General features: G+C 41.9%; 1 protein-coding gene across 4 annotated transcripts; it reads left to right on the forward strand.

Moving 5' to 3' along the window:
• The first annotated feature begins 241 nt into the window (after positions 1-241).
• On the forward strand, positions 242-3,797 carry LOC115570322 (BEN domain-containing protein 5). 4 transcript variants are annotated; one of them, XR_003981743.1, is made up of 5 exons: positions 242-427; positions 502-631; positions 1,715-1,872; positions 2,315-2,525; positions 3,628-3,797. XR_003981743.1 is itself a non-coding variant. In XM_030398810.1 (4 exons), the coding sequence occupies exons 1-4, from the start codon at positions 484-486 to the stop codon at positions 3,795-3,797; spliced, it is 687 nt and encodes a 228-aa protein (XP_030254670.1). In that variant the 5' UTR covers positions 460-483. The 4 variants fall into 4 exon arrangements, 1 of the variants encoding a protein (XP_030254670.1); XR_003981744.1 differs by lacking the exon at positions 502-631 and having other exon boundaries at positions 244-427; XM_030398810.1 differs by lacking the exon at positions 242-427 and having other exon boundaries at positions 460-631.
• Positions 3,798-11,165: the final 7,368 nt, after the last annotated feature.

Raw genomic sequence — 11,165 nt, forward strand, 5'->3', positions numbered from 1 at the left:
AACCTGTTCTTTAATAAGGATATGTACTAATGATTTTTGGTGACGAGCATTTCTCTGGACAACCTAGATAGACACCTCTGCCAAATGACTAATTCCATGTAAATGATGTTAATCATTTTGAGTTGCTTATAGGGGAATTAAGTTAAGTTTTTTAGCACCCATTGCTATGTCTTATTTAGGTGTACAGAATATGAAATTAAAACACAAGCGCTGGAGAAGGAGCTGGAGGTGTACAGAAAAGCCAACCTGTTGTAGCAGTATGAAGGAGCGTTTGATGGGTTTCAGCTGTGTGGCTCTTTCCAGCCAATCACTGTGAGGTAGCACCTTATAAAGGCAGGCATAGGGCACCTGGTTGTCCTCTTGCCTGACGGAGCCTGGGTCACGTCACTTCCTGGCGCCCTTCACTTCGGCCTTCGCTTGATTGCAGGTAGGCTGCCGGTAGCGACTATAGTCTGGTCTCACGTTGTCTCTCCAGTTGTTTTCATGGTTATTTTATTTCAGCGGCTCGCTTGGGTGTTGCTGCTGGCTGCACGTTGCTCACTGCTGGTTGTGTGCTGCTTACTGTCCGCTGCTGGTTGCTGTGTAGCTGATCGTGTTGCTCCACACCGTGCCGACCGTGATTGCCTGACTGGTATGTAGCACAGTGACTGTAGCTTCCTCCTCCAGCCACTCGTAAGTTGCTAATATCTGTTCTCTTATTGTAGGGTAAAGACACCTGTGTAGCGGCATAGCAACCGCTAACCTGCAAGAAATCACTGCTGCTTTGCTTCACCTCGCTGCTTTGCTTTGTTTTGCTTCGCTGCTTTGCCTCACCGCTAGCTGCCGTGCTGCTAACTGTTAACAGCTGCGTTGCTTGCTGCTTAATGCTAGCTGCTTTGCTTTACGTAGCTATTGCTTTGACTCATTGCTTGGCTTCACACTGCGCTGACAGACTTTTATTTGCATCCGCGGTTGCGGTGCTTCAACGCTGTCTGCCTGGCTCCTGGCTGCTCACTACAGCTGGCTAAAAGTGTTAGCCTTCGTCCAGGCTTTGTTTAAGCGTTGCCATGGCCTAATGTCATACTGAGCTGTGTACTGTCAACCCTGTCACTTGTTGTTTTGTGTGTGTGCGTGTGCATGAGAGAGTACAGTGGGAGAGTTTATCCTATTTTGTTTATTTACTGTTTAAATTAGAATTAATGTTTTGTACCCAGTTATGCTGTCTCTGCCTCTTTGTAAAACGGACCTGAGTGCCTTATTTAATTTACAAGTTGTCCTTTAAAAGATAAAAAGGTCCCTGGGTGAAACCCCCAGGGTGGCGTTGTTCGGCATAAAATGTCTTCTTAACAGAGTGCCGCCCAGAGCACGCACCTCGTGCCGCCACACTGTCACTTCAGACAATCCTCGATGAGGTTCTGAAGAGGGCCTTCTCCAACAGTAAGTTGTTGAAAATTAATTAATCCTGGCCAGGCATGTATACCAGACACACCTCCTCTGGTGCCTTTTGACTGCTGGTGTACCCTAAACATCTCTGTGGTTGTAAATGAGTCATCAGAGGGAACCAATCACAGGATGTAAAAATAAAGTACAGAAACTACTGTCCAAATTCCTGTTATGAAAGACGACAAGGAGGGTTACCTGACAGAGAAATGTTTGCTGATGTTTTGTGAGATTTTAAGGACAAGTTGTTAACATTAGAAAAAGCTACAACCACCGTATCTTTTATTTCTGTCAGAGCCACAGTTTCTCAGCCAGCCAGCCATCACTGAGGCAGTCCCCCAAAAAGCCAGCTCCCAGCCTGATCTCAGCCTGCCAGACAGCTCTCCACAAGCCAGCCCCCTGTCTGTCCCGCCTAAGAGTCCGTCAGCCAGCCTAGAAAAGAGAGATGGGAAGGTAAATGACGATGTATTTATCAAATACAGCACAAAAGCCTAGGTTACCATGTGTGCCTAGCCTATAGGCTATCAAAATATACAGTGCACAGCCATATGTGGGTATACATCACAACAACTGTAATTCATTTTTTACAATAATATTAAGAAATAATTTCAGAATTTAAAGCACCAATGTGTAACTTATTAGGGTTAGGGTAAGTCCATACAACCAAGACTTATACAAATGAAATCTAAGGTACAAGTAAGCTTTAATTTGTATGCGACTGTGATTAGACTTTGGTAAAATACGAATTTATGAAAGCAATATTTGATTTTTACTAATAACAAACCAAATAAGTCACCCACTGGGGCTTTAAGGGAAAAAGCTAGCTCTGTATTTGTCCTTAGGTTCAAAATGACAACAGTAGCAGTAATGCTTCCTTAATTATCACTGTTTTCAGATCAACATTGGTCCAGACATCTGGATAAATGAAGCTGTCTGGACCAGGATTAACTGCGCAACGAAGGACTCTATCTTCATAAAGGAGCTGGCTGTGGCCATCTCGGGGACTGGGAACCTCAAGGGAAAGAGTGTCAGTGGGAAGGAGTGCCCAACAAAGCATGGCGAGCCCAAGCCCCCACTGACACCAGCAAAGCTGGGAATCTTGAAAGGTGAGGTCAAACACATTTTCATATACTTAAAATCAGACCATTAATAAGCTATAGGTTATTTTCCAGATATTTCGTGACCTGAATATAAGCCTGAATATGAATTCTTAAAGGTGAATTCCGGCCATTTTTGACCCTTGAATCATTTTTCTGATGGTCACCAAGTGTTGGGAGGAGCAAAAACGCAACTAAAATCCCACCATGGCTACCCAGCCCTCGGGATAGCTACAAAGCTAATCTATAGAATAGAAAATACTTTATTCAGGAGGGAAATTCAAATCGTCTAGCAGCTTTCAAAATGATATGATATAAAAAGGTGCAACTTATGGGGGCAATCGCAAACCTATAAACACACTCAAAAATTAATCAAAGATCTATGGTACATGACTTGAATCCTTACAAGACACCACTGAACTCATATAGTGTACAGTATATATTTGTGTTTTTGCATGTAACGTTAATCACTCACCTCAGATATTTCTGTTTATATCCCGGAAAGACATGTATCCAATCGCATACCGCCTGCTCTCCGCGCAAAACGAACACCTTCTTGTTGACGTTGATTTCTTAACAAAAAGAAACGGTCGAGCAGTGCAGTGGTAATGTCCATAATATCTCCATGAAGCTGACATGTCCATATTGATGACGTAACATTGTAATCACAGCTCATAGAGAGGAGCAACTTGATGAAGCAACTCCGATGGCGCATCCTCACAGTGCAGAGACCTGGCGGTTTTCCAAGTGATAGAAGTTATCCAGAAACACAGGCGTCTTTTTCTTCCTCCTCTGATGACGGACGTGACCGCAGACAAGCTGCAGACGCTCCTCTATCCCTCAAAGCAACGCAACCTGCTACAGGAAAAAAAAATCTTGCACAGTCTCAGGTGCGTTGCTTTGGGTGACAGAGGAGCGTCTGCAGTCACATCTGTCATCAGAGGGGTCAAAAATGGCTGTAATCCTCCTTTGAATAAAATAGATTAATACCTCTTATCAGTCCCTTTTCATTGTTGTGAAACTGAAATGTAAATATAACTAGATAAGGCAAATATTTAATTTATCGAAGCATGGTCTGATACCTTTTTTTTTTTTTTTTTTTTAAATCAAGAGTGCTTCTGGAGGCGCATGGATGTCCTCAATGTGGAGCCGGCAGAAAAAGAGTGGAGGGCGAAGCAAGTGGGACACTTCCTCACCGAGAAAATAATGGACATTAATGGAAAAGGAAAAAAAAAAAGACAATTTTGTTTGTTTGTTCGTTTAATTCAGTTCTTTATTTAGTTCAATTGTTAGTTCTGATTTTGTTAATAAATTGGTTTGAGTTCATCTTTCTCATCTTGCTGATTTTTTTTTACTATAATTCTTTTGTGTATATATTCTTAACTTGAATAATTATGTGTGCTTGGATTATTAGAATTGCAGTACCCTACAATCACCTTATCAGTTTACACCATCCTGACCAGCCAAGACCAGCTTAACCAACCCGACCAGCTAAGACCAGCCTGACCAGCTAGACCAGCTTGACTTGACCAGCTAAGACCAGCTGACCAAAACCTAGCTAAAACCATCAAACCAGCTTAACCAGCCTAAGCTGGTCTAGGCTGTTTTTTTTTTTTTTTTAGTAGGGCTGAGCGCTATTTGTGGCTATGAGTGGCATTTGATGGCGGTTTCTTGGTGAAGGCATAAACTGCAGTGTATTGTGATCGTGTGGTCTTTTCTGAGGTTGCTAAAACTACATAAGCTAGCGGTCGGAAAACTTGATCTCTCAAGGGGGAGTCTTACTCAGTGTCGTGGTGTGTTTGCCAGAATATCCCTTTATGCTGTAATATCCCTTTAAGCAGTCTCTCTTCGTGTTCTTCAAGAGTCTTTCCAATCAATCAAGTTGTCAAGGTACACTAGCACTTGTTAGAGGTTCATGTCTCCAACAGCCTTTTCCATTAACCTCTGAAAGGTTGCTGGTGCCCTGATAATGCCTTGAGGCATTCTTTCAAACTGGAAAAATCCTAGTGGACAAATGAATGCTGTTTTCTCTTTGTCCTCTTTGGACATAGGTATCTGGTAGTAGCCTGAATGCAAATCCAGTACGGAGAAGACCGGGAATCAGAAAGTCGCATTCTGTGCTCTACTCCTCTTGCTAATACCATGTCCCACTCGAGCACTGAGAAGACATGAGTGTTCTGGTACTATTTTTGCATAGTCTGTTCTTCCATTGTTCTGAGATATAGTCCGTGAGCCAGGGGGTTGATCGGTGTCATCGGAGATAGGAGAATAATAGGAGAATCTCCGAAGTTGATCATGCTCTCATCAAAGTCAGTGGAAGCAGTCTCCTTGGGGGGAAATAGTTGCTACTGAATAAATGTGGTACACACATCCAATCACTATACCCATAGGTATGGAAGTTTCTCTTGAAGATTCATTCTTAACTAGTCCTCTCTGTGCATGTTTTATGACTGCGCAGGCGTCCGCCTGACCTGAGGGTCACAAACAGTTTGTTGCAGGGGTGATGGGGATCCTTGATAATCCTTCTGGCCCTATTGGTACAGCGTGTGGTGTAGGTCATGCAGAGGGGGAGTGTGGTACCCATGGTCCGCTCAGCGGTCCTCACCACCCTCTGCAGGGCTCGCCGGTCCCCACAGGAGCTGTTACTGTACCAGACAGATATGGCTCTAGTCAGTATACTCAGTACAGCAGCAGGGTACAAGGAAATCAGGATCTGTTGGAAGACCTTGAATCTTCTGAGCTGTCTGAGGTGATAAAGCTGCTGTGTTGCCTTTTTCACCACAGTGTCCATGTGTACAGTCCATGATAAATCCTCGGAAATGTGCACTCAGAGGTATTTAAAACTGCTCACCCTGTCCACTGGTGTCCCGTCTATCAAGACGTGTAGGGTGTAGGTCCTGCGACGTTGTGGGCAGAAAACCGCCACCATCTCCTTGGTCTTCTCCCCATTTAGCAGTAGGCTGTTGTCCTTGCACCACGTTGTCAGGTCTGACACCTCCTGTAGGTAGGCCTGTTCATCATTGTAAGTGATTGGGCCCACCACAACAGTGTCGAACGCGAACTTGGTGTACAGGGAGTACAGAAAAGCACTCGGCACACAGCCCTGGGGGACACCAGTGTTGAGGACGAGGGGGTGTGATGTGTGCCCTCCCGCTCTGACAACCTGAGGCCTGGCAGTCAGGAAGTCCAGGATCCAGGCACACATTGATGGGTTCAGGCCCAGGTCATGCCGCTTAGTATCCAGCCTAGTTCTCCCGTGACATAATTGTCATTGTCTCTGCACTGATTCACTAAGCGTCTCACATGGTTGGCTTTGGTGCCCACAATGAAAGACATCTTATCCTCAGTCCTGGGGCTAGGACATACGAGATCAAGGACAGTTACAGTCTGACTGTCTGACTGATTTATTTATTTATATTCTCATTATCTTGAATACATTTCCTCCAGGTTACATTTAGGTTGCAACTTAATTTTTTTTAATATTACATTTTCTTTCATGCAAATGTCAATATTGTATGTAGCCTATGACACATACCGTATGGACATATCTGTAGTTTGGCTGGTGATTAGCAGTTAACATTTCCACAATCTTCAACTGTGTGTCTTTCTTCTGTTTGCAGAGATTTTTCACTGAAAATAGCCACCTGGTGATTGAAACCTAGTTAATGAAAGTGGAGACTGAACAAAACTGTTAACCAAAACAGTAAAGTGCTATGGGGGCTGAAAAGGTCTATAGAGCTGAGTGGGACTGCAGAGTATGAGTTTTTCTGGGTTAATTGCTTCAACTAACACCTTTCTAAGAGAGTGTTAAAGGTAAGACAGTATAACACAGTGAAGATTTTTTTTTTATTTACACTGTCATTTCAAAAAGTGTACAAATCTGTTCATGCATTCTGTTAACATAAAATGCCCCAGTTTTTTAATTTAACAAATTCTGAATTACAGTGTATGCGCCTATGAGGCAGGGATCCATGATGTTCTGCAGGAATAAAGGTGATATTTGCTTAAATTGCGGGTCCTGGACTGCCTTACATCCTCATCAGTGTGACATGAAGTCAACTCACAGTGACATGAATCAAAATCCAAGCACACTTCCTACAATTAATGTCATTGGAAGTTTTCAGCTTTCACAAATTTAATTCTGCAGCATTTCAATCTCATATAGCTTCTGGCCCACATAAACAATCTGAGGGGGGAAATGCAATATTAGGCAAATTGTTTGTGAAAGATATCCACATTCTTTTCAGATATTCAATAAAGCCATGTCCGCTAGAAGCTGTGTGTATGACAGAATAATTATCAATTTCCATATCATTAGGATATTAGGGTCAGAAACAGCATAACAGAAAACATTTGTTAATGCCTGATGATTAGATCAAGTCTGCGGCATGTAGCATTAGGACAATTCAATTTCAAATCCACAGAATTGTGTGTTGGCTGCAATCATGATAATCTGATGTCCATAAAAATTGGAAGGCATCCTTTATTATGTAAGATGAAGAAACCAGTGCTTTAAAACTATGCACAAAAGCAAATTGAGAGCAGCACTGCAGAGGAGAATATTGTAATCAATGGCAGCTAAGGCCCCGGAGGAAGATAAACATCAACTCCTTTTAATGTTTATTTACAAATAGCTTAAGGATGCTGTCTGCATTAGCTATTGATGTTGTAGTGGAAGTGTGATTAGAATAATGAGACATTATAGCATGTGACCTGTGCCTCATGCTTTATGAAGTGATTTCCATGATTATAATTTTGCATAACTCGTGCAAAACAAATATAGCACAGGATGTTAGATTTTACTGTTGTCCTCAGGGTGTTGACTAAATCAATAGTCCAGAGGAAATATGTATTATTACTATTACAATGATATTGTTTATATTTATATTCTGTGATTATTTGATAACAGATTACATTGCACAGACATTCATGGTCTCAAGTGCATGAATCTTACTAACGTGTATGGTCCTCTGATGTGTATGGTCCTCTGACTCTCCTCTGACTGGCACCATGAAGTTGACAGTTTGGGGTTTTAGTGAAATGTCTTCAAGAGTTGTAGTACAGATATCTCCACTGCCCACAGGTCAAATCCTTAAGACACTGTTGTAACACAATTGCCAGAATACACATTGTCATTGTTTCTGCAAACCTTTGATATATTGAATGTTTACATTTCTTGATGTGGGAACATTACATTTATTTATTTTCCTTTTTCGATTTAATGTTTTGACAATGGCATGCTTATGTTCTGGTTAGGTTATTGTACATAATACACTTGGTTATATTTAGGAAAAAGATCATGTTTGTTTTTTGCCACCACTAGCCTGACTGGAAATTTGCCTAGAGGTCTCCTTAAAATATTCAGTGGTGTCATGCTTACAAATGTTAAAAGGCAGTCTCACACATTCTCGTCTGTAACTCCACCACCACCCCCTCCACCGCTGTACATGAAAGTAAGCTAATACATATGTAATCTGAACAAGAAATGGTAAGCATTGTGGAAATATTTGCAACATATAACATACACATAGAAATGTGTACGTACTCATAGATTGCAGACGCATTAACTGCCAACATTTTATTCTGGTGACTGGATTGTGGCTTCCCTGACTTTGTTCTAAAAATAATCAGGGGGTCACTCATCAGGTGAAACATCTTGACATTAACCACCAGCCAGATATACGTACTGTGTGTTTAGTGCTAATGTAGCAAATACTAACAGGTGGATCTAAGATGGTGAACAAAACAAATGACAACTCCTAAGTTGCCTCAAAGTATGCTGTAGTAGATACCCCTCTAGCAGCCTCCCTCCAGTTCTATAGCATAAAGAGCAAACAGATGACTTGGCTGGTTGTATGGGTCACACAGGGCTTGGAGACCGAGGTTCAAAAACCAAATTACCTAACATAGTTATTTTAACCCAGAATGTGATATTTTTATTGCCTAACCATGACCATCTAACAACGTTAATGACATTCCAAAAGTCAAAATGTGAACTGTTTGACAGAGAGCTTTACTTTGAAAGTCTAAACAGACATTGCATATTTATTATTGCTAACCTGACCGCCAAACTAGAGGGGTAGGTAGAGTATCATAGTTGGAAGACTAACTTCACTGACAGAGCCGCTGTATTTGATAAGTTGGGAGTGGTAACGTGGCTTGTTACCAAAACCATTCAGTGATGCTTGACAAAGCATCACTTCAAAAGCGTGCGCACGTATCAACTGAACGTGTCACTCGCGCCTGCTTTGATGCCTGTGCAGCAAGCCGCACCTGAAGTGTAATGTAGTTTCCTCATTGACTTATAATGGCCCCCCGTTCACGCGCACGTTCAGGCGTGATAACTGCTTCACGCCGGTAATCACACGACGCGTAGTTATGGGAGGCCGTTTAGGGTGAAAACATTGAAATATGTGCACATGCACACTGAAATACATGCACATACACACTGAAAATGTTCACACACACAATGACAATGTGCACACATTGAAATACTTGCACATACATTGACATGATGTGCACACACGCACTGAAAATTTCCACACCCTACTACCACCTCACACAGCGGGATATAGGCTGTGTGTGTGTGTGTGTGTGTAGATGGGTGGGTATCTGAGTGTGCGTGTAAAATGTCAGTGCGCCCGGAAGTTGTTTCAATGTAACCGGAAGGCACCACCATCTTGGACAGAATTGGGGTCGCAAGATGATTTCTGGGGGTCGCCAAATCATTTTGATCAAATATACATTTATTTATCATTTATTTAATTTTTATCAAAATTAGTGTAGCGTCCTACCGGACGTTAGAAGGACGACGAGCGGTTTGGCTCAAACAGGCATTTTATTACTCAAAACCAGTTACTGTCGCTGTCGGCCGCAGTGACGTGCAGTGAGGTTCATGGCTGGTGAGGCACTGACTCCATCAGAATCAGATTAACAAATATATAAACCCAGAAGAGTAGATTATTCACCATTTGACAGCAAGGGCTGGCTCAATTCGTGGCTAAATGTGTATATTAGGAATCGAGGAAAATATCAAGAGAAAATATAACACTAACGAAAAGCGAAGAGATCAAATAGCCAACATTTGGCGGAAAGTAGGTCAATTGGGGCAAACAATTATTCATTAATTAAATTATTATTAGTGGGGCGAAGGCAAAACCAGAGTATGTAATGTACTACAACAACACCAAGTACGGCGAGGACGTCCCGGTCCAGATGCCGAGGGTGTACTCCGTCACAGGCAGACGGCCAGTGTCTGCTATAACATCCTGGACCTGGGAGGGATCAATGACCGAATCTTAATGAAGGAGCACCAGCAGCAGGAGAGCCCGGAGGAAAGTCCTGCAGCTGAGGGCAGAATACATGGAGGGGCAAGCGGCCGCGGCAGCCGGCACAAGGTGGGCAGCAGCTGAAGCAACCACCGCAGCAGCAGCAGACACGGAGGCAGTGCCGGTGTTTCATAAACAAATAAGTTACTTTTAATAGTTAATTTTCTTATTCTGTGTTTTCTCTATTAAAATGTGCAATGATATGAATTTTGATAAACGTCTAATTAAACTCGTTAAAATGTACATTTTGGTGTTATTTCGTTTTTAAAAAAAATATGACACAATGAATGCATTCATCACTCAATTGGGTATTTACATGACAGATTATGGAGTTTAAAATCTAGCAGTCAAATTGACCGCTTACGGCCGTTCCAGTAGTGTTGGAGTTCTGGGCTGTGCGAGTGAAAGGGGGAAGTGTTGAAATGTTCCCTGAGCTTGATGACTTTATGGAGAGTTACGACATAACCATTAAAACTATGAAGGGATTTATTGCCTCTCACCTCAGGAGCCTGCTTGAAAAAAAAAAAAAAAAACGTTTATAGAGTTAGGAGTTTTTGTTTACAAAATATCTCTGTTTTGACAAGGAAAGGGGCCGAATGAGCAGTCTGACAGTCTTAAGTTTATGACAAAATGTTATGACGTTCTTTTTCATGTTTAAGCTCTCAGCAACATAGATGTTTAAAATGAAACATGGGCTATTTTTCTCCCCAGTGTGTTTTGTTAAGGCTTCCTAATTAGCACGCGCTGGTTATCGTTTTATTTCATGACAAAAGAAAAACAAAGTTTGCGTTATTTGTTTACATTTTAACCGGCTCAACTACCAGCAGTATGATGGGATGTAACATGTTACTCATGTGAAAAGTTAGCCTCTTGATGCTGCTTTATGTTTTTCAAAAAATCCAAAAGTGTTTCAAAATAAGATGATAAAGATAAAGAAACTAATAGCTGAAGTGTTTCTTTAAGTGCTTGTCTGATTTGTAAATGCAACGTAACCTACGGTGTATTGATCGGGTGTTGTTTCAGCACCGCGCACAGCACTTTGTCCATCATGCGTTCACACCAGTGTGTGTGTGTATCATTATTATTATTATTATTATTATTATTATTATTCCTAAATCTGTGAGCACGTGATTAATTGTGCATATGGTTGCCTAGATCCACAATCTGTCACTACAAGGCACATCACCGGCTCATAGATCTTATTAATCATTCGCCCTGGTTTTATTTTGTAAATTAGGACAGGAAGTAGTGGCTTTTCACCGCGGACGACCCGGAACCATCAAGTTCGTTGGAGAAAAAAAAAACTGTATGGACAGGAGCG

This window comes from Sparus aurata, chromosome 19 (assembly GCF_900880675.1).
Source record: "Sparus aurata chromosome 19, fSpaAur1.1, whole genome shotgun sequence".
Taxonomy (NCBI): Eukaryota; Metazoa; Chordata; class Actinopteri; order Spariformes; family Sparidae; genus Sparus; species Sparus aurata.